Source organism: Acanthochromis polyacanthus, chromosome 19, assembly GCF_021347895.1.
Source record: "Acanthochromis polyacanthus isolate Apoly-LR-REF ecotype Palm Island chromosome 19, KAUST_Apoly_ChrSc, whole genome shotgun sequence".
In the NCBI taxonomy this organism is placed as follows: Eukaryota; Metazoa; Chordata; class Actinopteri; family Pomacentridae; genus Acanthochromis; species Acanthochromis polyacanthus.
The window spans coordinates 31,411,176-31,437,668 of record NC_067131.1 but is presented as its reverse complement, the minus strand read 5'-3'; the positions used below and the strand labels follow the sequence as shown (position 1 = coordinate 31,437,668).

The following is a 26,493-nucleotide window of genomic DNA, read 5'->3' as shown; positions in this document are numbered from 1 at the left end:
AAAAACGTCATAGTTTAGTATGTCGTCCAAAATGGCACAAAAACGTCATAGTTTAGTATGTCGTCCAAAATGGCACAAAAACGTCATAGTTTAGTATGTCGTCCAAAATGGCACAAAAATGTCATAGTTCACAATGTCGTCCGAAATGTGAAAAAAAGTCGTAGTTTAGTATGTCGTCCGAAATGTGAGAAAAACATCATAGTTTAGTATGATGTCCGAAATATGGAATAAACGTCATAGTTTAGTATGTCATCCAAAATGGCCCAAAAACGTCATCGTTTACAATGTCGTCCGAAATGTGAAAAAAAAGTCGTAGTTTAGTATGTCGTCCAAAATGGCACAAAAACGTCATAGTTTAGTATGTCGTCCAAAATGGCACAAAAATGTCATAGTTCACAATGTCGTCCGAAATGTGAAAAAAAGTCGTAGTTTAGTATGTCATCCAAAATATGACAAAAATATCAAAGTTTATTATGTCGTCCAAAATGGCACAAAAACGTCATAGTTCAGCATGTCGTCTGAAATGTGAAAAAAACGTCATAATTTAGTATGATGTCCGAAATATGGAATAAACGTCATAGTTTAGTATGTCATCCAAAATGGCCCAAAAACGTCATAGTTTACAATGTCGTCCGAAATGTGAAAAAAAGTCATAGTTTAGTATGTCGTCCGAAATGTGACAAAAACGTCACAGTTTAGAATGTCGTCCAAAATGTAAAAAAAACTTCATAGTTTAGTATGTCGTCTGAAATGTAGCAAAAATGTCATAGTTTAGTATGTCATTCAAAATGTGACAAAAACGTCATAGTTTAGTATGTCGTCCGAAATATGGAATAAACGTCATAGTTTAGTATGTCATCTAAAAATGGACAAAAACGTCATAGTTTAGTATGTCGTCCAAAATGGCACAAAAACGTCATAGTTCAGCATGTCGTCTGAAATGTGAAAAAAACGTCATAGTTTAGTATGATGTCCGACGTATGGAATAAACGTCATAGTTTAGTATGTCGTCCGAAATATGGAATAAACGTCACAGTTTAATATGCCATCCGAAATATGCAATAAACGTCATAGCTTAGTATGTCGTCCAAAATATGCAATAAATGTCATAGTTTAGTATGTCGTTCAAAATGTGACAAAAACGTCATAGTTTAGTATGTCATCTGAAATGTGGCAAAAACGTCATAGTTTAGTATGTCGTCCAAAATATAGAATAAACGTCATAGTTTAGTATGTCATCTAAAAATGGACAAAAACGTCATAGTTTAGTATGTCGTCCAAAATGGCACAAAAACGTCATAGTTCAGCATGTCGTCTGAAATGTGAAAAAAACGTCATAGTTTAGTATGATGTCCGAAGTATGGAATAAACATCATAGTTTAGTATGTCGTCCGAAATATGGAATAAACGTCATAGTTTAATATGCCATCCGAAATATGCAATAAACGTCATAGTTTAGTTTGTCGTCCAAAATGGCACAAAACGTCATAGTTTAATATGTCGTCCAAAATATGCAATAAATGTCATAGTTTAGTGTGTCGTCCGAAATATGGAATAAACGTCATAGTTTAGTATGTCGTCCAAAATATGGAATAAACGTCATAGTTTAGTGTGTCGTCCGAAATATGGAATAAACGTCATAGTTTAGTATGTCGTCCAAAATATGGAATAAACGTCATAGTTTAGTATGTCGTCTGAAATGTGACAAAAACGTCATAGTTTAGTATGTCGTCCAAAATGGCACAAAAACGTCATAGTTTAATATGTCATCCAAAATATGCAATTAACGTCATAGTTTAGTATGTCGTCCAAAATGGCACAAAAACGTCATAGTTTAATATGTCGTCCAAAATATGCAATAAATGTCATAGTTTAGTATGTCGTTCAAAATGTGACAAAAACGTCATAGTTTAATATGTCATCCAAAATATGCAATTAACGTCACAGTTTAGTATGTCGTCTGAAATGTGGCAAAAACGTCATAGTTTAGTATGTCGTCTGAAATGTGACAAAAACGTCATAGTTTAGTATATCATCTGAAATGTAGCAAAAATGTCATAGTTTAGTATTTCATTCAAAATGTGACAAAAACTTCATAGTTTAGTATGTCATCCGAAATATGGAATAAACGTCATAGTTTAGTATGTTATACAAAATATGGAATAAACATCATAGTTTAGTATGTCGTCCAAAATGGCACAAAAACGTCATAGTTTAGTATGTCGTCCAAAATGGCACAAAAACGTCATAGTTTAGTATGTCGTCCAAAATGGCACAAAAATGTCATAGTTCACAATGTCGTCCGAAATGTGAAAAAAAGTCGTAGTTTAGTATGTCGTCCGAAATGTGAGAAAAACATCATAGTTTAGTATGTCATCCAAAATATGACAAAAATATCAAAGTTTATTATGTCGTCCAAAATGGCACAAAAACGTCATAGTTCAGCATGTCGTCTGAAATGTGAAAAAAACGTCATAGTTTAGTATGATGTCCGAAATATGGATTAAACGTCATAGTTTAGTATGTCATCCAAAATGTGACAAAAACGTCATAGTTTAGTATTTCGTCCAAAATGTGACAAAAACGTCATAGTTTAGTATGTCGTCCGAAATGTGAAAAAAAACTTCATAGTTTAGTATGTCGTCCAAAATGGCCCAAAAACGTCATAGTTTACAATGTCGTCCGAAATGTGAAAAAAAGTCGTAGTTTAGTATGTCGTCCGAAATGTGACAAAAACATCATAGTTTAGAATGTCGTCCAAAATGTGAAAAAAACTTCATAGTTTAGTATGTCGTCTGAAATGTAGCAAAAACGTCATAGTTTAGAATGTCGTCCAAAATGTGACAAAAACTTCATAGTTTAGTATGTCGTCCGAAATGGCACAAAAACGTCATAGTTCAGCATGTCGTCTGAAATGTGAAACAAAGTCATAGTTTAGTATGATGTCCGAAATATGGAATAAACGTCGTAGTTTAGTATGTCGTCCACAATGTGACAAAAATGTCATAGTTTAGTATGTCGTCCGAAATGTGACAAAAACGTCATAGTTTAGTATGTCGTCCGAAATGTGAAAAAAAAACATCATAGTTTAGTATGTCGTTCAAAATATGACAAAAACATCATAGTTTAGTATGTCGTCCGAAATGTGAAAAAAAACTTCATAGTTTAGTATGTCGTCCAAAATGTGACAAAAACGTCATAGTTTAGTATGTCGTCCGAAATGTGACAAAAACGTCATAGTTTAGTATGTCGTTTGAAATGTGGCAAAAATGTTATAGTTTAGTATGTCGTCCGAAATGTGAAAAAAAACATCATAGTTTAGTATGTCGTTCAAAATGTGACAAAAACTTCATAGTTTAGTATGTCGTCCAAAATGTGACAAAAACGTCATAGTTTAGTATGTCGTTTGAAATGTGGCAAAATGTTATAGTTTAGTATGTCGTCCGAAATGTGAAAAAAAACATCATAGTTTAGTATGTCGTTCAAAATATGACAAAAACATCATAGTTTAGTATGTCGTCCGAAATGTGAAAAAAAACTTCATAGTTTAGTATGTCGTCCAAAATGTGACAAAAACGTCATAGTTTAGTATGTCGTTTGAAATGTGGCAAAAATGTTATAGTTTAGTATGTCGTCCGAAATGTGAAAAAAACATCATAGTTTAGTATGTCGTTCAAAATGTGACAAAAACATCATAGTTTAGTATGTCGTCCGAAATGTGACAAAAACGTCATAGTTTACAATGTCGTCCGAAATGTGAAAAAAAGTCGTAGTTTAGTATGTCGTCCAAAATGGCACAAAAACATCATAGTTTAGTATGTCGTCCGAAATGTGACAAAAACGTCATAGTTTAGTATGTCGTCTGAAATGTAGCAAAAATGTCATAGTTTAGTATGTCATTCAAAATGTGACAAAAACTTCATAGTTTAGTATGTCGTCTGAAATATGGAATAAACGTCATAGTTTAGTATGTCATCTAAAAATGGACAAAAACGTCATAGTTTAGTATGTCGTCCGAAATGTGAGAAAAACGTCATAGTTTAGTATGTCTTCCAAAATATGGAAAAAATTTCATAAAAATGTTGAAAAGGGCATAGTATCGTATGTCGTAAAAATTCTGAAAAAAGTCATAGTATATCGTAAAAAGTCAAAGTATAGTAAGATGTAAAAAAAATTATAGTATGTCACAAAATAATGAAAAAAGTCACAGTATAGTATGTCGTAAAAAGTATAGCATGATTATTGGTAGCCCTCGGTTAATGAGAGAAAAACCCACAATGGTCACAGAAATTTGTATCTCCCAAAAGTTAAAAAAAATTATAAAAAATTCTATGAAAATTAACCAATGAAAATCAGACATTGCTTTTGAACCGTGGTTCAACAGAATTAAAAAAAAAATTCTTTCATCTAAACTCTTCCATAAACTGGGTTCATGGTCATAAAATGGAATGGCCTACTTGATATGAAATTCAGTTTATCAAATTCATTTGTATTTTGTTGAAGAATTATTGAATAAATATATTTTATCAAGGATTTTTGAATTGTTGCTGGTTTTTAATGTTTTTTTTAAAATCTCACCCCCTGGCATACCTTCAAGTACCCCCAGGGGAACTCGTACCCACATTTGAGAACCGCTGGTTTAGTATGTCGTCCGAAATGTGACAAAAACGTCATAGTTTAGTATGTCGTCTGAAATATGGAGAAAATGTCATGTCATAAAAATGATGAAAAAGTCACAGTATAGTATGTCGTAAAAAGTCAGACTAGAGCAAGACATAAGTGCCATAGTATAGCATAAGAAAGTCATCATGTCGCATGTCATAAAAGGTCATAGTAAAAGTATGCCACAAAAATTATGAAAAAAATCATAGTATAGTATAACATGTTTAAGAAAGTCATACTTTTGCACAGGGCTGCAGAGTGTGTAGTGGTTAGCACTTTCACCTTGCAGCAAGAAGGTCCCCGGTTCAAATCCCGGCCTGGGCCTGGGATCTTTCTGCATGGAGTCTGCATGTTCTCCCTGTGCATGCGTGGGTTTTCTCCGGGTACTCCGGCTTCCTCCCACAGTCCAAAAACATGCTGAGGTTAATTGGTTACTCTAAATTGTCCGTAGGTGTGAATGTGAGTGTGATTGTGTGTCTGTATATGTAGCCCTGTGACAGACTGGTGACCTGTCCAGGGTGTCCCCTGCCTTCACCCGAGTCAGTTGGGATAGGCTCCAGCACCCCCCATGACCCTAGTGAGGATAAAGCGGTGTATAAAGAATGGATGGATACTTTAGCATGTTGCAAAGAAAAGTTATCGTACAGTATGTTGCAAAAAAGTGTGTTGTAAAAAGTGCCGTAATTTCACATATTTAAAGTTATAGTTTGTTGTAAAAAAGACACATGAAACAAGATAAATTAGGGATGTTTTTATATAACTGCAGTTTTTTTTACATTTCATTCATAATTTATTGATGTGTCGATTCATTTAAACAGTGAATAATAATCAGAGTTCGTCTCCAGTCTCTCAGGTATCAAAGCATCGCCATTTCAGCGACACCAGAAACAGTTCAGTCAGAAGTTTTACTGGTTTTCATGTCGGAAAACTGATCCAGGATTCTTCACTGTCAAACTAACGATATAATCTTTACTGACCAGTTCTCTCTTTAAACTAACTGAGATCCTCTTTCTTTATGATCTGCTCATTCAGACATCTGGACGATTCCTGATTAAAGAAAACACCAGTTGAACTCAGGATCCTGTCATTTTTCAGATCTAACAGACGTTAGAGAGAAGAGTCTTGGAGCGTTTTCTCAGTTTCTTTAGTTGTAGCTGTATCCGGGCAGCGGCAGCTTCTGGCCTTCCTTGGCCTCGAAGAAGGTGTAGGACAGCGTGATGGTCTCCACTCGGGCCATCCGAGGGTCCTCATCGAACTCCGGGTCGATGTAGAAGAAGACGGGCATGTCGACCTCCTCGTGGGGATTCAGACGCTGCTCCTCAAAACAGAAACACTGCAACGGAACAGACAGCAGATGTTAAACAGCTGCTCAGTAACACGGATCAGACTCGCATCAATAAGCTGCAGCTGTGGGATGTGAATCTGATCTATGAGGCTGCAGAACAGAAGATATTTAGTGGATAGAAGTCAGGTCTGATCTGTGTGGAACCCTGAAGGTCTCAGAGAACTTCCTGGAGGACAAACCAACAGAAGAAATGTAGAGCCGACTGTAAAGCAGCAGTACTGAGAGGAATACCAAACATGTGAGATAATGTGGAAGTTACTACAAAGTATCCGCACAGTTATTATGTAGTACTGAGGTCAAGGAACGTAAACGAGAGGTAAAAGAAGTATTGCAAAGATATCCAAAACTTAGGAGATGACGCAAAAGTTATTGCAAGAAAACACAAATGTAGTGGCAGCTAACTGAATGCAAACGTATCACCAGGTAACGTAAAAATACTGCATACTAATCCACAACTTACTGCAAAGTAACAGAAGTTGCTGCAAGGTTACATCAATGTATTTTTGTCAATGATGTGAAATTCATTGCGAGGTTCCACTAAAGTATTGAAAGGCAAAGTAAAAGTACTGTGACGTTACACAAAAACTTACAAGGCAACATTAAAGTTACTGAAAGTAGAGTGACTGTGAAGTAATGCGACGTTATACAGAAGTTACTGTGACTTATTGCGAAGTAAAGTTACATTCAAAAGTAGTGCAACATAACATCAAAATACTGCAAACAGTTCTAAAACTATTGTGAGGTACTTCACAACTGAGTGAGGATATTCAGAAATTATTGCGAGGTAACGCAAAACTTACTGCTAAGTAATGCAAGGCACTATGAGAGAAAGAAAACTATTTCTTTGAAACACAGAATTTGCTTTGAGACAACGTCAAAGTTACTGAAAAGTAACAAACGTTCCTGCAAGGTAACGTAAATGTACTGTGAGATGATGTGAAAGTTGTTGTGAGGCAACTGTAATTAGAGGGATTGTGAGGAAACGCAAAAGCTAGTGAGGTTACACACAAGTTATTGTGAAGTAAAGTAATTATAAAATAATCTTAAAGTATTTTGACAAAACTTAAGTATATTGTGAGGTAATGCAAGGTGCAAGTATTTCAAAGTTGTGCAAAATGCAAAACATATTGTGGACAAATTTAAAAGTATTGCGAGAAACTGCACAACTGAGTGATGTTTTGCAAAAATTATTGAGAAGTAATGCAAAAGTTAGCAAAGTTATACAGAAGTTATTGCGATTTCTTGTAACACCTACTGCGACATGATGCTCATGTTACTGTGAGGTAACAAAGTTATTCATTAGGTAATCTAAAAGTGTTTTAGATTATGTTACGAATCTAAAACTAATCTAAAAGTAGTGTGAGGCAAAGCAACACAAACATGAAGTAAAGTAAAAATATTGCGAGGTAAAACTAAAGTAATGCAAGTTGTGCAAAACTAACAAGTAGAGCTGGGTGATATCGCCAAAAAATAAAATCTCGATTTTTTTTTTTTTTAGTCATCTTGGACGATTATGATTTTAATCGATTTTTGTTGTTTCTTTGCGGTCTGTTTGCTATGGCTAATGCTAGCCATGCCTAGGGTTGCCACCTTTCAGAAACGAAAATAAAGGACGTCCACCACGACTCCTCAGGGCCACAGTTCAGTATTCTAGTGATTCTGTTGACAGTACAGTATATCAGAGTGAGGTTATTGAATATTTGTGTCTCTCTTCGCTGTTGCAGTGGTTTTGCAATTTGCAGACGGTCCCTGTCCCCTCCAAAGACACCAACATTATTTCTGCAGCTTTAAAGACAGCTACTTTAGATAAAACTGGGCTTGTAGCACATCATCTGCCTTACAATGATGGGAAAGAGGCATCGTTTATGTTTTGACAACCTACATCTAATGAGTTATTGATGCTGGAAGTCTGAATCTGTGAATATCTTTCCAACTTTACTGAACTCGGGGCCACAACCACCCAAGGAGTGGTTTATTTAATTTTGAAAAAAGCATTTAGTCAAACTTAAAGCTTTCAGTGCTTTATTAACATGAAACTAAGAGTTCTGTATTGTTTTATGATCACAGGTTCTGTCTGAAAAGATGTGGCATCATTTTAAACAGTGAAACCAAACTAATAAATGTAATGACCAACCTGTGTGTAATACTGGATTCTGCAAAAACAAACAACTGAATGCAGAATACTGGACAAAGAAAGTCTCTACAGATATTTTTCCATCTAAATCTTATCTTAACACAGTTAATGTATGAACTCATTTATGTGTGTATGAATGTATTTACTGACTTATTTATTTAGTGCCGTTAACATATCAGAGTTCTGAGTGAGTTTTTCTTTAGATAGGAAAAGGTCATTTATTGATCACATATAGGCTATTAAATAAATGATATTTAAAAAAATAAAGCATTTAAAATACTATTAAACACCTTATGTATTTATTGAGTCAGTAAAATCCTGTAGAGTCTACGGCCACATTAGTCTGACTATAATCATCCTCTGGTAAATTCACAACCATGTACTGATGTCTCTTACCAAAGGGACTTCAGGAGATGATTAGATGATGATAAACTGTGAGCTGCTGGTTGGTTCTCTCTGTTCTCATGTTTCTTACATGTTGGTCTCCTGATGCTGCCTTACTTCAGTCTATGAGCAACAGAAAACACAGTTTGCCCTGTACCTATTACCAGGGTTCCAGTCTTCCCACCCATGTCTGCTTTTGAAAACGTTTTTGCTTCTTTGGACGTGGTGGAGTTTCAGGTGTAGACATTTTTAAACACACGGAGCAGCAGCGTCTGTAACCAGGAAACCCGTGACAGGACCGGCAAACAGACCTGCTGGACCTCGCATCGGGTCCTCGCTACATAGGTCTAAGGAAGATGAAACTGGCTGCCCTTAATATTTCCTGTGTTTTATTTTGTTTATTATGCAGTTTTGATGCCTGTGTGACAGACGTGTATGGGACATTTATGAAAATACGGAACAATTTGCCTCCCATATTGAATCAATAGGGGAGGTTACACAAAAGTTACTGCCACACTATGCAGAAAATACTGCAAAGTATTAAGAGGCAACACAAAATAAACCAGAACTCCTGCTGTGACTGCTGCAGGTTCTGAAGTAACATGGAGACAAAAACAAACTGAATGCCGACCTGGATCTTGTTGAAGTACTGTCCGGCGTCGAAGGGAACCACATTGTAGGTGGAGATGCCGATGATGGGTTTGTCTGTCGGGTTCTTGGCCCGGTAGAAGGCCAGCGCCGTCTCACCTGGAACCACCTGCAGGGCGAAGAACCGTCTTTACTGATGTGTTCAACTTCCTGTTTGGTCCTGAAGATGAATAAACTGAGACACTTCTGGATTTAATGCTGCTGATGGTTCGTGTCCACAGGATCCGTCAGTTCAACGCCTTCAAGTCACTGACTATTGAAACGACCCATAATGCATTCTGGCAGCGTCACGTTTAACATGAACGAGCTGAAACCTTATCTTCATGCAAATGAGCCGCAGTGTGTTTAAAAAGTCATAGTAAGTTGTAAAAAGAAGTCACAGTATGGTATGTTGTGAGAACAGAAAAGTCGTCAAATAGTATGTTGGAAAAAAATGTCAATATGTTGTCAAAAAGTCACAGTATGTTGTAAGAAGTCCTAGTATGTTGTGAAAGTCATTGCATGTCATGAAAAAGTCATAGCATGTTGTAAAAAAAAAAACAGGAAAAAGTCATAGTATGTTGTGAAAAAGTTGTAAAAAAAGTCATAATATGTCATAGGAAAGTCATCATTTAGTTTGTTGGAAAAAAATGTCAGTATGTCCACTAGCTCTCTGCTAGCTTCACGCAGCTCATTTACATAAAGGAGTTGAGAACTCAACTCTATGCAAATGAGCTAGCACAAGCTCATTTCCATAGAGTTGAGTTCTCGGCTGTTTTATGCAAATGAGGCGCGTAGAGCGGAGGTCTGATGTTTCGTGAAACTTTCGTAAACCCTCTAAACCTGCCGTGGTTGAACTAACAGACTCAGATTATTTGTCAGATCAAATGTTTCCAGAAAAATTTTCCACTTAACTGTTTTCATGATAAAAGGCAAAGAGTTGACGCCATGTTGGTCCGATGCCTCCAGAGGTCTGAAGGTAACACGCCTGTCATGTGACCCGCCCCCGTGGACACGCAGCATTATTGATCAGTAAATAATGGGTGACTGATGGGATCACTCACGAAGATCTCTGTCTGTTGCGGTCTGAAGTTCCATTGCATGCTGGCGTGGGTGTCGGCATTGAAGGTCACCTTGATGACTCGTTCCTTCACCGGCGTCATGGTGGCCACCTGGTCGGTGTCATGTCCGGCCACCGCCGTGCCGCCGAGGCCCGACGCCTGGCAGTAGAGCTGGTAGAGCGGCACGGCGGCATAGGACAGGCCAATCATCCCCACACCGGCGGCGGCAATGTAGGTCAGCACCGTCTTGTTCCTGGTCCGCCACTCGTCCTGCTGGCTACGCCACTTCCTGCCACGGCTCTGAGCGACGAGGCGAGCAGGAAGTCGCCGCCGCAGGAAGTCCTCGGTCTGACAGTGGAGCGTCCTCGCTGCAGCGCCGCCGGGAAGCGTCCGGACGCAACCCGGCAACAGAACCGAGGCCCGAGAGCCGCAGAGTGACGGACGCAGCAGTAGGGGAAGCAACATGGCGGTGACCGCAGGTAGACGCACCTGAGGACGCTCACCTGGACGAGACAAGATGACATTTAACTCAATAATCGTATTACAGAACAGCAAGAGTCGGTAAATTAGAACTTTCTAAAATGGAGTTTGGTTAGTTACTCTGCCAAGGAACACAACAGAGTTATGTGAAGATCGGTGTACATCTGTCTGTCGTCTTCAAGAACCTACCAGAGGATGTTGAAACTCCTGTTGAACCTCTACCAGAGAAGTCCAGTTGAACCTCTCCAACCTCCTGTAGGTTCTTGGAGACGTTCCTCTCATCTTGGTTCCAGCTGAACAATCCTGCTGTTTCTCTGAACTTTGTTTCCTCTAAAATTCATATTTTTACTCCACCAATAAATGCGGTGGAGTTATGTGATGATTGGTGTCTGTCTGTTAACAACATTACTTAGAAAATAATCGACAGACCAGTCAAGAATGAAAAAAATTGCTTGTTGCAGCCTTACTTTAATCTAGTCCACGACAAGCACGTTAAACAGCGATGATTCAGCTGAAAAAAATGATTAACCAAACTCCATTCAAAAATGTTCCAATTTAAAGACATTCTGCTTGTTTACAAATGCTCTTGTTTGTTGTTATTTCAAGAAATAAACGATACATGCTGGTGAAAACAGCTCTTTAAATCAGCACATGGTGCACTGAGCCTATACCAAACTCCATTCAAAAAAGGTACCATTTAAAGATAATCTGCAAATTAATGAAATATAATTTTGAGAAAAAGTGAGTCTGTAATTCTGCAGAAAACAAAGTCTGTAAGCACGAATTAAACTGATGTAAACTCAGCTGAAAATGATAACTATGCATAAATTCTATTAATAAAAATGACAAAATGACATGCACAAAATAAGCACAGAAGATTAGCAAAGTGGAGGAAAGCCAATTAAAAACATCTTTTTTAATAGTAAATGAGACTTCACTATTCTTTAAACTATGTTTGATCTGAAAAATATTCAGAAAAATGTACAAAAAAAATCCGTCACAATGTACAGGGAGAAGAAACCGTGAAATATGGCATAGAAATGTAAAATCTGTAATCATAAAGAATATTTTTGGTTGAAAAATTACTCAAAATATTAAATGAGTTAAGGAGACTTTCTGTTCTCCAGTGAATAATAAGAACTTCAAGGAAAATTCCATTCTAAAACTGTATGATTTAATGTTCCTTCACTTATTAACACACAATCCAGACCTGCTACAGTGTCACTAAACACATTTTTCACTTCAGTAAAAGCAATTTTTTAATTCTGCATATTACAAAATCAATAAACGGCAAATATTTAAATGTAAACTAAGCAAGAATTATTAACCAACCAAACTCCACTGAAGAAAACTTAAAGACATTCTGCTTTATAATAAACGCTCCATGCATGTTGTTTGATGATTAAATTAATTTAACATGTTAGTAAAAGTGATTCTTTAATTCGGTAGACGAAACAAAAACTAAGCAGCAAATATTTCATTGTAAACAGAGCAGGGAATATTGATTACCTTAACTTTATTCAAGTAAATGAGACTCTTTAATTCGGCATATGACACAGTCTCGGACAGCCAGAGTTGGAGCTAAACATATCAGTTTCCCTCTCAGTTATCCAATAGATGTCGAGCTAAAAGCGACACGAATCAGTTTTTAAAACTGATTGTTTTTTACTTTGTTTAGGATTTTTATATTAACATAAGTATGCCGATTTTTTAAGAACACCTTGTGATTTCTTAAAACGTATTCAATTTTCTTGTAGTGTTTATGTTGGTCATATAAAACCTAGAAAATTTTTAATTTAACGAGAACAAACGGACACACCTGACCAAGTCACCGGTTTGATAACGTTAGCTTAGCTTAGCCGCTAACAGACGACAGAGAAAAATTAAATTCTAAACACATTTTAATTAATAGATTTTTATTTATCTGTGAAACGCTGGTACCTTAGATGACAAGCTTCTCTGTCGGTCACCGCTGCAGAAACGACTTCTTACCAAACATATTTTCCGGAAGCACGCTGGTGCAACACGCAACCCGCTCCGTCTCGCTATATCAAGCAGAAAGGTTCCGCGAAGGACAACACAACAGTAAACAGCCCAGAAGTTGTTGTTTGTTTATTTCAAAGATCTTAAAACTACAACAGCAGCACAATAAAACTTTATATCAACATCTATAGTATATTTTATTATATATTACAGATTATAATCTCGCATTTCATTCAATCCATTTATTTAGAATCCACTGTAATTATTATAAAGTGTTTTCTTCTGAATTTATAACAGCAATAATATTAAAAACTCCCTATCTCAGTCTTGGAATATATTGCAATACAGTCTATGTTAGTGTTAGTCACCATTTGTTGTGTGTTCTGTCACAGTAAATTAATAAAATGTTATTTTATCTCATTATTGTTATTATTATCATTATTATTTTCATGTCGTGTGTGTTTGTAGTCATGCTGACAAATGAGGTAATGTGTTACATAAAAAATAATATTGTAGGGTTTCACTAGAATGTTATCAAATTATTCAGATTTAATTACTTTATTTAAATATTAACGATAAGACACTAAAATATCATTTATTATATATAAAGAACTGTAATATATATGATTAATATTTAGACTCTACGATATAATTACATGAATTTACCCAATAAGTTTAGATATTAAAGTGAAGCATCTCCAATATTCAATTAACAAACTTAAATATGAACAGTTTAGACCAAATTGTGTTTTTTATGAAACAAATTTATTAGATTTAATTGAAATATTAAGCTTAAGACTCTGCAATATTATTTATTAAAAGGATTGAACTAAAAAAATCAAATTTTTAGGTCAAGACTTTACTAGTAGAAGAACCTACCAAGGGTTCAACTGGACTTCTCTGGTAGGTTCTTGAAGACGTTTCACCTCTCATCCAATGTGTGAGGTGAAACATCTTCAAGAACCTACCAGAGACGTCCACTTGTTTTCTCCTGGAGGTGATGACTGAGAATCTGCAATATTATTACATAAATATATTCACTAATTTTCGATATTGTTAGTTATATATGTTTAGTTGACCAGATTAAATATAAAAAAATATAATAAATTATAATAAATAGCATTATAATAACTCGTACCTGTCCGCTAACAGGTAATAACAGGTTAATTTCGGTATAAACGTGTAAATAGCAGCTACGGCGGCCGTGCGGGGTCAGACGCGCTCCGCCTTCGTTGTGAGGGGCTGCTGTAATGGAGGGGGTCACGGTCGGACAGGTATTTGATGCCGAATGCATCCTCAGCAAACGGCCGCGGAAGGTAAGAGCCGGGACCGGGGACCGGAGGGGTTCGGAGGCCGGGAGGAGCGTCCTGCTGACGGTGTGTGTGTTGTCTGGTGTCCGCAGGGGAAGTTCGAGTATCTGGTGAAGTGGAGGGGCTGGTCGTCCAAGTAAGTCCGCTAGCTGCTAGCTGCTAACAGCTAACACCAAACAATGACCGGCCGGGCCGCCGGATGCTGGTCCGGGACCCGGGCCGAACCTCCGGGGTCCGAAACGCCGGTTCGCCGTGAGACAGCCGCCGGTTCCGCTCCCGTTTGTCCGCGTCTCTGAGCCTCAACAGCGGATGCTGGTCCGGGATCAGACCGGAGCCAGAGGCAGGCTGGGCTGGATCAGCTGCGACCATTTAACGGATCCAGGACCCGGAGGATCACTGAAACCCAAACAGAACCTGGAGGAAATATAGAAAATACAACCAGAACCTGGAGACAGAAGACCAGAACTTGGAGGGATCCCAGAAACTAGAACCAGAACCTGAAGACAGTAGACTAGAACCTGGAAACCATATACTAGAACTAGGAAAAAAGCTCCAGAACCTGGAGAGAATATGAAAGCTGGAACCAGAACCTACAGACAGTAGAATAGAACCTGGAACCCAAATAGAACCTGGAAAAAAATAAGCAAATAAACACATACAGCACAACCGAAACCAGGACACCAGAACCAGAACCTGAATTAAACACAGAAACTACAAATACAACCCAGATTAGAATACATGAGAATATACACCAGAACCAGAACCTGGAGAACATTTAGAACCCACAATATTACAGAACCCAGAGAATACACACCAGAACCACAAATAAACACAGAAACCATCGTCAGAATCCTCAGAAAACATATCAGAACCTGAAGACCAGAACCAGAACCTGGAATAAATATGGAAACTACAAGCAGAACCTGGAGAACATCTGCTAGAACCATAATCTGGAGAACACACACACTAGAACCTGAAGGAAAAGAAACATAATCTGGAGCAAAAAAACCCACAAACCTGAAATGTTACAGAACCTGGAGAACCAGAACCAGAACCTTGATAAACTCATAATAAAAGCTTTAGTCTTTGTACCAACTCTGTATTTGCACTTTAACTTTCAGAACATCACGTTTGTTATAAATTACCGAAATTTTCAGATGTCTTTGGTTTTTAAAATGTCAAAAATGTCTCAAACCACCAAAGCATTCATTTTCAATCAAAGGAAAATGTTGGAGGAGCTGCAGCTGCTTTATAAAAGAACTGAAATGATGATTAAATTAGATTTTTATTGATCAGTGAACTGCAGCTTCATTCTAACACTCAGCTGTTATTACTAACAGATTACAACCAGACTGATGATAAATGTGGATTTTAAGGTTCTGCTCATAAAGTCTTAGAGCTAAAACAGTTTTCTGGTGTTTTCAGGCACAACAGCTGGGAACCGGAGGAGAACATTCTGGACCCCAGACTTCTGGCAGCGTTTCACAAAAGGTGGGTTTAATCATCCATTATTAGAAATAAAAATGTTGCACCCTTTAGTTATTTAGTCAGAAATTGTTTAAAAAATACCAACAATTAGAAAAGTCTGTCAGTTTGTTATTTCCATACAAAAATACATCAGTTACAGCCGTATTCGTACGGGATTAGTGTCCCCTCTGGACCAGTGGTGAGTTGTAGTAATGGTGGAGGACGTCTGTGATCTCCATCCTGTGTGAATGCTCCATGTCTGGACTTTATAAAGTAATAATTCCACTATAAATTAGTAGGGCTGGACCCGAATATCCGAATATTCGTTCGCTACGGCGCTATCCGGATATTAATTTTGGTATCCGAATATTCGCTCCCCCTCGGTCGGACATTACTGGGCGGAACGAATATTCGGCGTTACTGTCTTCCCTCCGCCTTCGGCCCACATCGGCTCATCTCGTCGTGGAATCACATAAACATATACACTTATGTCTATGTGATCACTCCCTCCTCCTTCCAGACGAAAATACGACTATTCGGAGCTCGTCTCTTCCCTTCGCCTTCGGCCCACTTCGGCTCATCCCGTCGTGTTCGGCTCATCTCAGCTCCTCCATTCGTGTTTGTAAACACCACCAGAATGTCCGCGTTGCTGCAGACTCTGACGTCACGCTTCACTTTGTTGCATAAACACAAGACATGATGCTGAAGACCTCTGTTTGGGAATTCTTGAGTTTAACTGAAGACAAAACGAAGGCAAAATTTGGACCCGGGAGACCAGACGAATGGATCCGAATATTCGGGCCGTCTCCCCCCACCCCCCGTCAGACGTCACGGGGCGTAGCGAATATTCGGAGACTAGAAACCCCTATTCGGGCCAGCCCTATAAATTATCTTCCATATTCCACCAAACACCGACGTCCTGTGATGATACTAGTCCCGTGAGAATCTGCATCTCAGTGATTCAGGGTATTTTAGTTGGGTTTTTTTTGTATTGGGCGCCTTTTCTACCTCTTTCTGGTGGAAATTATTGACAGTATTTTAGGAGCAAATGCAGCAGCAGGCCGATACACAGCAGGCCTGTGGAGCATTCACAGAAACGAAGAAATTAAATCAACAAGAAGAGGGAAATCTGGAAGGATATAGAGATGGAGGACATGCGTAGCAACATGCAGCAAGAAACATTTTTTTGAATGTTTCTGTTTATTATGATTAATATGAAACTTACCCCAAAGTTTCCACAGACTTTTGGTCTGTTAAGATGGAATGATTTCTCTACAACAAATAAACCACATGGCCAAAAGTATGTGGACAGCTGAACGTTGCACCACATGTTAATAATATGACATCAGTCCAAATGATGTCCAAATACTTTTGATCGTATACTTAATGTTCCTTATTCAGTCATAATTTCAGCTATAATTCATCCTAGTTGAATTATTAAGTTGGTACGCAGCACAATGAGGCTGTTTCATACGTTAAACACTGCAAATAAAAACTTCTCTTGAAATAAAATGAAGCATTGCTGCTGAAAAACAATAAAAAAGCTACGAATTGGTTTTGAAAAAGTGGAGTTAATTTTATCTTTCAGGACGAGATCTGCTGTTTGATTGGAGGCGCAACAGAGTGTTGCATTATGGGTAGCTTGTAGCTTCGGTGATGCTAAGCTAACAGGTGTTAGGTGTGAGTCTTTGCCTGAATCCAGACGTGAAGAGTTTCTGGAACATCTGTTTAGCATCATGATCCCTGTTAATACAGACGTGAGTGAATAGATATTAACCGCCAAGAACCAGAGACTTAATTTCTAATGTTCTGTCGAATAAATGAAGTGAGGTAATCAATTTTACTCAGAGTCCAAATGATTTCATTGTCTGGTTTTGGTCCATGTGTGGTTGATTTATTGCGGCTGGCAGCTGACGTGAGGAGAAAATGTTCCTGTTTATTCGGTCCAGATGTGTTAAAGCTGCAGCACAAACATTTTCATGGAGATCCACGTCTTTGTACGGATCAGAGAGGTTTTGATTCAGTGATTCAGAGGCTGTTGTTCAGAGAAGTGTTTTATTTGTTCAGTTTAAACCTTAAGAGTCCCGTAAATCCATTCATGATGTCCTCTAATCACGGTTTTCTTACGTTCAGGACAATTTCTGGTGAAATTTTGGGTATTTTTGATGATATTTTAAGCAAAAAAGTTTTGAGTTCTGCTAAAAACTGCAACCAAATCAATTTTACATCCATTTAGAGCGTCACAATCTGAGGCTAATCGAACTTTGAGCAATTTTGGGGTCAATTTTTTTAACAAATTATGTGAAATTAACATTTATGCAATTCTAAGTATATAATCATGGGCATCATCTTGGGCGACACTGAGCCACATTTTTCACCATTTTCGGACACTTTATGAACTAAACAACTAATTCATTCGTCCGGTTAAGATTCATTAACGGTGGAAATAGTCGTTACCAACAATGAACCTTCATCAAACCAAACTTTATTGAAAAAAGTTCCAATTTAGATGCATCCTGATTTTTAGCTCTGGTTTGGTCGCCTCCAGCCGATTGTGGAGACTTTTACTTTCATTTTGTCATATTGATAAAGGTAGTTTTGCTGTGATCAGCTGATCCTGTTTCTGGAAGAGTCTCTCTCTGTTGAACCACAAAAACCTCCAACTGAACGTCTCATAGCAGCCAATCTGACAGACATTCATCCTAAAATCAGATTAATGTTTATTAATCTGTTAAAATTGACGTCTTTATTTACTGTTAAAGTTTGTGTTCATGTTTTCCAGAGAACAAGAGCGAGAACTGCTGTTCCAGAAAAAAGGAAAGCGGCCGAGAGGTCGACCTCGAAAGATTCTGGTAAAACCATCGATCAGCTGTTGATTCTGATTTTATGATTGATTTTGGTTCTACTTCAAGTCCTGATGGCTGTTTGTGTTCCAGCAGCCGGCTCCAGCCGCCACCAAGGACAGCCGCTCTTCGTCCTCCACCTCCTCCGGACTCTCTTCATCGGCCTCCTCGTCTTCCTCCGAGGATGAAGATCCCACGAAGAAGCCGAAGCCGGGTCCTCGGCTGCACCCCGTCCCCCAGAAGAGGCCTCAGATCATGTTGGCCAAACCCGACCCGCCTCGTAAGAAGAAGCGAGGCAGGAAGCCGTTGCATCCGGACCTGAGGGCTCTGAGGCAGGCTAAGCTCCGCCCCCCTGTCCCGCCACTGCCACCGCCAGCCTCTCCTCGCCACCACCAGGCGGTCCGGCGAGACGACCCGCGACCCGGTGTCAAGAAGCCGCTGCAGCCGGCCAGCTTCACCTACACCGGCCTGGGCAGGAGCTCCAGAGACGACGGCTCCCAGACCTCCAGCTCCTTCTCCCAGACATCAGCCTCCAAGCCCGGGTCCCTCGGCTGCATCTGGACCAATCGCTCGCTGTCGTCCTCGTCCTCTGGCTCCGCCCACAAGTCCGGTCCGTCACCACAAAGTAAGAACTCTCTGTCAGAGCTGAAGCGCTCCATCTCAGAAACATCTCGAGACGGTTTCAAAGTGTCTCTGAAGCAGGGTGGCGGTTCGCTGGGTCTCCACGGCGGCTTCGGTCCGACGGCTCATCGCTCGCCGCTGAGTCACAGGCGACAGGACGGCGGTCCGACTGGCCTGGTTCCACACAAGCAGCAGAACTCCAGTCTGTCCAAACCGTCGTCCTCAGCCTCGCCGACACCTCGAGACCGAGCCAACCAGGCGCTGAGCCTCCGAGCCCTCAACCTGCAGAGCGTTAAACCGCCGACCACCAGCCTTCAGGGCAACACCAGCGGCGCCGTGGCCGCCATGGCGAGGTCCAGTTTACGGAGCGGCGGCATCATGGTGAAAGGAGGCGTGGGGAAGGAGGTGCGAACGTCAGGAGGGCAGCGCTCCGGTCTGACAGCAGGCGCCGCCACAGAGCAGAACCGGGTGAAGGAGAAGCTGGCGGGTGGCGGTTCTGGTCGGGGCAGCGGCCGGCAGGACAAACATGGGCTCAGTTCTCAGAACCGCAACCTGAACGAGCTCAGCACCGGAGACTCGGACGACAGCAGCAGCAGCGAGTCGGAACAGGACGCCGCCATCTTCCCCGGCAACAGCAGGCCCAGCCTCGGCAACAACGCCACCGAGTCGGACACGGAGACAGACTGGCGGCCGGCCCGGAGCCTCCTGGAGCACGTCTTCGTCACCGACGTCACCGCCAACTTCATCACGGTGACAGTGAAGGAGTCGCCGACCAGCGTTGGGTTCTTCAATTCCAGGAATCACTGAAGGCGCCTCAGCACTCCTCCACAACCGCTCAGGGTTCCTACACCAACAGTCATTCTTAGCTCCGCCCACTGCGGCACCGCCCAGCAGACGGTTCTTTGGGTCCAGTAATCCACAGCAGAGATCAGACCCAAGACTTTGGTCGAGTATTTGTTGAAGCAGCGTAGGAACCCTGAAGTTTAGACACCGTTTACACCCGACGAGTTCAGTCTGGACAGGAAACAGGAAGTAAAGATCAGCAGGAAACAGGAAGTAAAGATCAGCAGGAAACTAGGCAGTTTTGGTTCGATTTCAAATCTCGTATCGAAGCTCATCCTGTTTAGATTTCCTCTAAATTTATTGAAACATCAAAGTCAGAAGCCGTAGTACCACATTTTCTAGTAGCAGCAAAGAACAATGACCAGTTAATCTACATTTATGGAACTGTTAGCTACAGCCCAGAAATGACCCTTCGTCAAACCAATTTTTACAGAAGAAACAGTCTAAATTCTGTGATTTCAGCTTCTTACGTATGAATGTTTTCTGGTTTCTTTCCTCTGATCCACATCTTTCTCCATTTAAAGACACTTTAGAGACTAGAAAACCAACTGTTCAATCATTATTCAAAATAGTCTGTAGTTTCAGCTGTTTAATGAATCTTAATCAAACCAAACTCCATTCAGAAAAGTTCCAATTTAAAGCCAGACAGAGAATCAATCCTGATTTTTTTTATCTCCAATTTGGATTTAGATTTTAGAGTCAGGATGAGTTTCTGTCAGATGGGTTGTTGTGAGACGTTCAGTTGGAGGTTTTGAAGCTAAACAGATGAAGACTCTTCTCTAGAGTCTTCATCTGTTTAGCTTCACTTCATATTTCAAACCTACGTTTATCAATAAGTCAGAGTGTGAAATATGACAGAATCAAAGTGAAAGTCTCCACAGTCTGCTGAGGCTAAAATTCAGGATTCATTTATCTGACTGGATTAAAATTTGAACTTTATCTAATGGAGTTTGGTTTGATGAAGGTTCATTTTAGAGCTGAAACTAACAAAGATATATTTTAAATGTTGATTAATCTGTTGATATTGATGAATTTTGTTACAAATACAAGAAAATGTGGTATTATGGGATCTCTGGAAATCTGAAATTGATGAGCTTTGTTCCAGGATTTGAAAATATTTAAAGCTCTAGTTATTGATTAAAATCGTGATTCATTCGTCTGACTGGACTTTGAATTGGAACTTTTTCTAGTGGAGTTTGTTGATGAAGGTTGGTTCCACGCCTGCAGCTACCAACAGTCTAAAATGTTGGTAAATCCGTTTCCAGCCTCTTCTGTGGTGTTTTTGTGACTCCTGTTGGTGCATCTTCTCAGACTGAGCTGCGTTCAGGTGTCTGAACGGCGTCTAGACCTCCAGATGGATGTACGTTCCACCTCTCCAGTGCCTCAGGTTTCCTCTCAGCAGGACTTCCAGACTATCAGACCCACTGCCACCACCGGCCGTCCTGCTCTTCAGCTCCAGCAGGACGTTTGTGCTCGTCGGACCTGTAATCAGACTGAATGTGTGGCTTTGACCAGGGCAGCATGTTTCCAGTGTTCAGCGTGTCTGTGATCGGTAGCTTCATCGTCTTTCCGTTGGACCAAAGGTGAATGTCTTGTTTCTAATCGTATTATTGACAGTATTTCTTGCACTACGCACAGTCCAGATGTAAACTGAGACGTCCATTATCACCATATATATCAGTTTTGTACCATTTGAATACGTTCTCGTGTCTTTGAAGTTCATATGTGTTAATTTATATTTGTAAATAAGCTTTTTCATGTGATTCTATCTGGTGCTCATGTTGGCCGACCAGCTTCAGATCCTGTAGCCCGCGTGCCTCCAATAAACCACAAGTTCAGAAAGTCTTTGGCTGCTGTTCATGTGTTCGCCAGCAGGAGGCGCCGCCAGACAGAAGACGAAGCTCAGGAGATCCACGGAACTTCTGGTGGAAGGAATGGACTGAAAAAGTGAAAGTGTTGATCAGAAATCAGCTCAGACTGATCAATAAACCAACAAATAGCTTCATTCAAGAGAAGATCGATAAGATGAGATCAGTAATCAAACTGATCAATATTTAAATGAATTATTAGCGGATGTGTCAATAGGTTGAATTTAAATAAGCAAACAGGTTTATTAATACATGCAGTGAAATGATTAATAAACCAATAAAAGGATGAAGGATCAATAAATGAGGTGAACGGTTTAATCAATCCAGATCATTAAATGAAGGGAAGCAAATGAATGGATGACAAGGGAACAAGTGAATTAAAAAAGTTGGTGTTTTAATGAATTTAAGAAATGAATCAACTGAGTGAACAGAAACCAAGTCAATAAATCCAGTGATCGGATTAATAAACAGAATCATTAACAAAGAGAATGAGTCAGTAAAGCAAGTGAACATAATAATAATCCAAGTGACTGGATGAACACATGGAGTGAATGTTTGAAAAATCCAGCAAACCATTAATGAATCCAGTAAACAATAAATCTCATGAACAGATTAGTAAATCCAGTGAAAGTATTAATACATTGAATAAACTGATGAATAAACCCAGTAAATGATTAAGTCCAGTGGATGGAAAAGTTGTAAGAAAAAATGAAAGCTGCTACCAACCTCTGGCTTTTACAAAGTATTTTCATGTTGTTGTTTTTTGGGCTCTTTAACCCAGTAGGAAAGCTGTATATGACCTTTTCATTTTGGACTGTTAACATTAAATTCTGATGGACTTGTTTCCTTGTTTCTGTGAATTCCAGCATCATCAGCTGCAGCATCTGCCTGTTCTGTAAAACTGTTAGCTCAACCACAGAATCCTGAGGGCAGTTAAGAGACAAATATTGTACAAGAACAGCTCTATATACAACCCTGTTAATTTCCACTTCTTAGAATGTTTACTGACAATTATCAGACCTAAAATAAGAAATAATATTCTGAACTTTTAGCAACTAGTTCTCAGCTGTAAACCAGAAACATCACAGGGTTCTGTGTGCTAATCAGTCTGAATCAAAATGAGTTCTACCCAATACACAGTGAACAACAACAATCTGTACCTTTGATCTGTGCTAAAATAATCTGAAATGTTCTGTGCAGGAATGTGCATTTTAAAATGCAATAAAATACAGGGTGTCCCAAAAAAATGTATCATAGTGTTCTGCATAGAAATGACTAAAAGCTGCTCTCAGTAATCTTCCACAGTGAGCAGATGTTCTGTGTTGCAGGTCCATGGTCCAGACGTGGACATAGAACAGGCCGGGGGGGTCTGGTACTGTGGACTTCCTAGAGCTCCTCCTCTTTCTGCATTCTTCATATGGGATGGAAATAAAGTAACGTTGGTTTAGCACGTCCATCAAAGGCCTGTAGGTGTGAAGCAGGAAGTCCTCCACAGTGAGGATGTGAGTCTCCTCCTCCTCCTTCAGGACCATCTCTGTGTCCAGGGTGTTATTAACACCATGAGACTTCTCAAACTTCACCGGGTTCTCCGGCCACGCGTAGATCCTCCTCATCATGGCGTCCATGTCCAGAGCAGTGATGACATCGTACTGCTTAAAGCAATCTTCACCAACTTCAGTCTGATCTTGGGGCTTGAAGAAGTCATCCTGATGGACCAGCAGCAGTTGGACAGGTTCTTGATCAGGCGGTTGGTGAGGCTGGTTTTCCCTCCATCGGTTACGCCGCCGATAACGATGATGTACTTCATGTTCTCGGATCGGTCAAAGCTCAGAAAATATTCCTTTTAACCAGCCCCTCAGGTCTCTGAAGAGTTTGGATGGAATACTTGGTTAAACCAACATTTTAGGTGCATGTCCAGGGATTTAAGGTGGAATATTCCTTTAAGGTGGATGTGTGAGGACCTTGTAGGTGGAATACTTCCTGAAACCAACCTTTTAGGTCAACATTCAAAGATTTAAGGTGGAATATTCCTTTAAACCAACCTAAATTTCATGTTTTGATCATTATCAAGTGAGAAACCTCAATCCAGACTCCTCATAAAGACGTTTGAGATTTATGCTGCTGTTATTTGTTTAGTCCAGACTAAATGACAGAAATCCACATCTGTAATTTTATTTCAGGACTCTGATTAAATTATTATTATTATAAGTATTAAATGTCAAAACAATCCATGTGACTCTAAAAACTCAACAGCTTTACAAACTCTAAGACTAAACTCTCCACAAGGATCCAAAAGAAGTTGGACTCCTACATGAGCGCTTTAATTATTCTTCATCTACTTCCTGAAAAGTTTGGTCAATAAAAAAGACAAAAACTCATATTTTCAGCTGAACTAAAGACAGACTTTGTGATTTTTCTGCTCACATGTTGTGTTGTTGTAAACTTACTCTTTCAACCCTCAGGAAACCAGCGTTTGTCCTGTTTTTGTGTCGCTCCTTGGCGACCCTAGACAGACGGTCGTAATGTTTTTTGAGCAACACACCATACTATGATGCTATTACAATGATGGTTCTACTATGGAACCAGTCTGACATGTTCAGGTGTTCTTTGTGTGAAAACTCAGATTTCAGGGATCAGAAGGTGGTTTTCAACTTTCTCTGTTAACTTTCTGCTTCAACTTTAAACTAAATTTCCTTCACTAAGCCAGCCCTCTGGACTTCCAGTAAGCTGTGTTCCTATTGGCTGTCCAGGTGGCTGCTTGGTGTTATCAGGAACACCTGAGCAGCTCAGTGTCTTCCTGCTTTATGTCTGCAGTCAAACATTTCCTCTGCTTCTCTTCACTGAACCGGGTTTGGCTCCGTTGCTTTAGTTTGTTCTTTAGGCGTTGGCTTGCAGCTTCCAGCAGTAAAATCCTCTTTAATGTGTTTCTTGGTGTGTTTTAGGGCTTTGTACTGATAGTTGTCTTGGTAAATGTGGTTCTTTAGCCACAGTTAGCACATGGTGCTAATGTGTGCAGTGATTAGTGGATTTGGTGCAGCTGAGTTGTGTCTTTATCTTGGCTGTAGTGAGTCTTTAGAGGTTTTTGGTTGTTTGTGAACCAACGTTGGTTGTCCAGAAGGTAAGAGTTCCTGTCCTGATTCTCTGTTTAAAGAGCTTCTCTGGTAGGCTGCAGGAGACTTTAGCGTTTGGGTTGTGCTAGTTTGGTTTTTGTACGGTTTCATTTGGACGACTATCTTGAGGCCCCTCCATGTGGTTTAGTGAGGTTTTCTGGAACAGTTCTACAAAGCAACCTGCAGCAGAAGAGACTTTGAGAGTTTTTAGGAAGTTCTGGAGACCAGACTTCAGAGCAGCACAAACATTTGTCAGCAGTTTGAGCAGGAGAAGGTGAGCTTCAGAGTAGAAATGAGAAGGAAACCTTGTTGACCCGTGTGGTGAGGTCCTGTACCAAGAGTTTGAGCAGGTTGTGAAGAGTCTGTAGTTCTTTGGTCTGAAAGCACCAGAAGAGTCGACTCATTAAAGGAGAAAACAGGAGATATTGTTGGTTCTTCTGTCGCTCTGCAGTTTCCTTAGACTGAATATCCAGTTTCTATTTTAAATGATTTACCCTGTGAACCCAAGAAGACTTCAATAAACTCCCTCCATCCCCTGAACACAACATATTTTATTACCATGATAAATCTTTTTTTAAATATGTTTTTGAGTTTCAATCATAGTTTTGTCATCTGTGTGAAAGGTTCTAAACAAATAAAATTGAATTGATAAACTGAACAACTCACTAACTCATGATTGTGACAACAGAAGTATTTTTATTGGGATTTAAGGGTTTGTTTCATTTTTAAGGTTGGGGTTAAACTCTTGATAGATAAAAAGATTAAAGAAATAAACTACATTAAAAAAGGACTTAAATCACAGAAAAACATTAAATACAGTTAAATTATATTAAACAGACAAAATATTTAATTAGATAAACAGAAGATACAAAATTCTGACACAAATATTAAACATTAAAGATGAAATATTTTAGATATATATTTCAAAAATGCAATTAAACAAGAAGAATATTAAACATTTAAAAAATGCAAAACATTTTTAAAAAATTAAATGTTTAACTAGAAAATTAAACCTTAAAGACAAAACTTTAAATAGGAATTGACCAGAAAAGTGAGTAGAGATGCTGATGATACTGTTGGAGTATATTTGCAGTGCTGTGAGTGTCAGTCTGTTTTTACGTTTACAATAATAGTCATGGAGCTCTGGAGCTTCTTTTCTCATCGTCTTCCACCTGGACTGGTTTGGTCGGGAGCATGAGCAACAAACGTGAAAAACTGCACTTTAACATCAATGAATGACACTGAAGTTTAATCTCTACATGAATGAGACTGAGTCTGGATGTGCTGCTCTGTCATTAACTCCTAAGTTTAGGGAAAGTTCAAACTAAAGAGGACAGTTCAGATCAGACTTGAGAATGAGCTGATTCTGAACAAACATCTCAGACTTTCTGAGCTTCAGCACCTCTAGAAGATATTTGAACAACAAGCAACTCCAGAGATCCAGAAGTTGGAGAGAGTTAGCTTTAGCTGAGCCACAGAACATGTGGGACGCTAACCTAGCAAACATTTAGACTTTTCTCTGTGAATTCTGAGAAATAATTTCCTATTTAATGACAGAGCAACACATCTGAACTCAGTCTCATTAAAACAGACTAATTCAGTGTCATCCATCCAGATTAAAGTGCAGTTACCCAAAATGTTTGTTGATGAGCTCCAACTAAACCTGTCCAGGTAGAAGGCCACTTTGACAAACAGGAAGTGGAAGATTCCAAGCAGATTGATAGAAGGGGGAACCGGACCGTACTAAGTGTGGTC

The 26,493-nt window shown here is 39.4% G+C and overlaps 3 protein-coding genes across 4 annotated transcripts; 1 reads left to right on the top strand and 2 right to left on the bottom strand.

Annotated features, from left to right (window-relative positions):
- Positions 1 to 5,398: 5,398 nt before the first annotated feature.
- On the bottom strand, positions 5,399 to 12,705 carry LOC110965975 (cytochrome c oxidase assembly protein COX11, mitochondrial). The gene is made up of 4 exons (XM_051939135.1): positions 12,635 to 12,705; positions 10,217 to 10,716; positions 9,157 to 9,282; positions 5,399 to 5,995 (listed from the first exon to the last, which is right to left on the bottom strand). The coding sequence occupies exons 2-4, from the start codon at positions 10,676 to 10,678 to the stop codon at positions 5,807 to 5,809; spliced, it is 777 nt and encodes a 258-aa protein (XP_051795095.1). The 5' UTR covers positions 10,679 to 10,716; positions 12,635 to 12,705; the 3' UTR covers positions 5,399 to 5,806.
- A 1,127-nt stretch (positions 12,706 to 13,832) lies between these two features.
- On the top strand, positions 13,833 to 21,605 carry LOC110965974 (chromobox protein homolog 2-like). Of its 2 annotated transcripts, none has more exons than XM_022215179.2 (5): positions 13,833 to 13,992; positions 14,079 to 14,122; positions 15,412 to 15,477; positions 18,236 to 18,305; positions 18,390 to 21,605. In XM_022215179.2, the coding sequence occupies exons 1-5, from the start codon at positions 13,927 to 13,929 to the stop codon at positions 19,722 to 19,724; spliced, it is 1,581 nt and encodes a 526-aa protein (XP_022070871.1). In that variant the 5' UTR covers positions 13,833 to 13,926; the 3' UTR covers positions 19,725 to 21,605. The 2 variants fall into 2 exon arrangements, with proteins under 2 accessions (XP_022070871.1, XP_022070872.1); XM_022215180.2 differs by having other exon boundaries at positions 13,836 to 13,992; positions 18,393 to 21,605.
- A 610-nt stretch (positions 21,606 to 22,215) lies between these two features.
- On the bottom strand, positions 22,216 to 25,239 carry LOC127531038 (nicotinamide riboside kinase 2-like). The gene has a single exon (XM_051939147.1). The coding sequence runs from the start codon at positions 23,251 to 23,253 to the stop codon at positions 22,840 to 22,842; it is 414 nt and encodes a 137-aa protein (XP_051795107.1). The 5' UTR covers positions 23,254 to 25,239; the 3' UTR covers positions 22,216 to 22,839.
- Positions 25,240 to 26,493: the final 1,254 nt, after the last annotated feature.

Bases quoted from the DNA above. Each gene is read 5' to 3' on its own strand.
- LOC127531038 (XM_051939147.1), bottom strand. From the start codon at position 23,253: ATGGACGCCATGATGAGGAGGATCTACGCGTGGCCGGAGAACCCGGTG.
- LOC110965975 (XM_051939135.1), bottom strand. From the start codon at position 10,678: ATGTTGCTTCCCCTACTGCTGCGTCCGTCACTCTGCGGCTCTCGGGCC. The intron at 9,283-10,216 runs GTGAGTGATCCC...TTCGCCCTGCAG, and splicing joins CGCAACAGACAGAGATCTTC to GTGGTTCCAGGTGAGACGGC. The intron at 5,996-9,156 runs GTCGGCATTCAG...GTTCCGTTGCAG, and splicing joins AGTACTTCAACAAGATCCAG to TGTTTCTGTTTTGAGGAGCA.
- LOC110965974 (XM_022215179.2), top strand. From the start codon at position 13,927: ATGGAGGGGGTCACGGTCGGACAGGTATTTGATGCCGAATGCATCCTC. The intron at 13,993-14,078 runs GTAAGAGCCGGG...TGGTGTCCGCAG, and splicing joins TCAGCAAACGGCCGCGGAAG to GGGAAGTTCGAGTATCTGGT. The intron at 14,123-15,411 runs GTAAGTCCGCTA...TGGTGTTTTCAG, and splicing joins TGGAGGGGCTGGTCGTCCAA to GCACAACAGCTGGGAACCGG.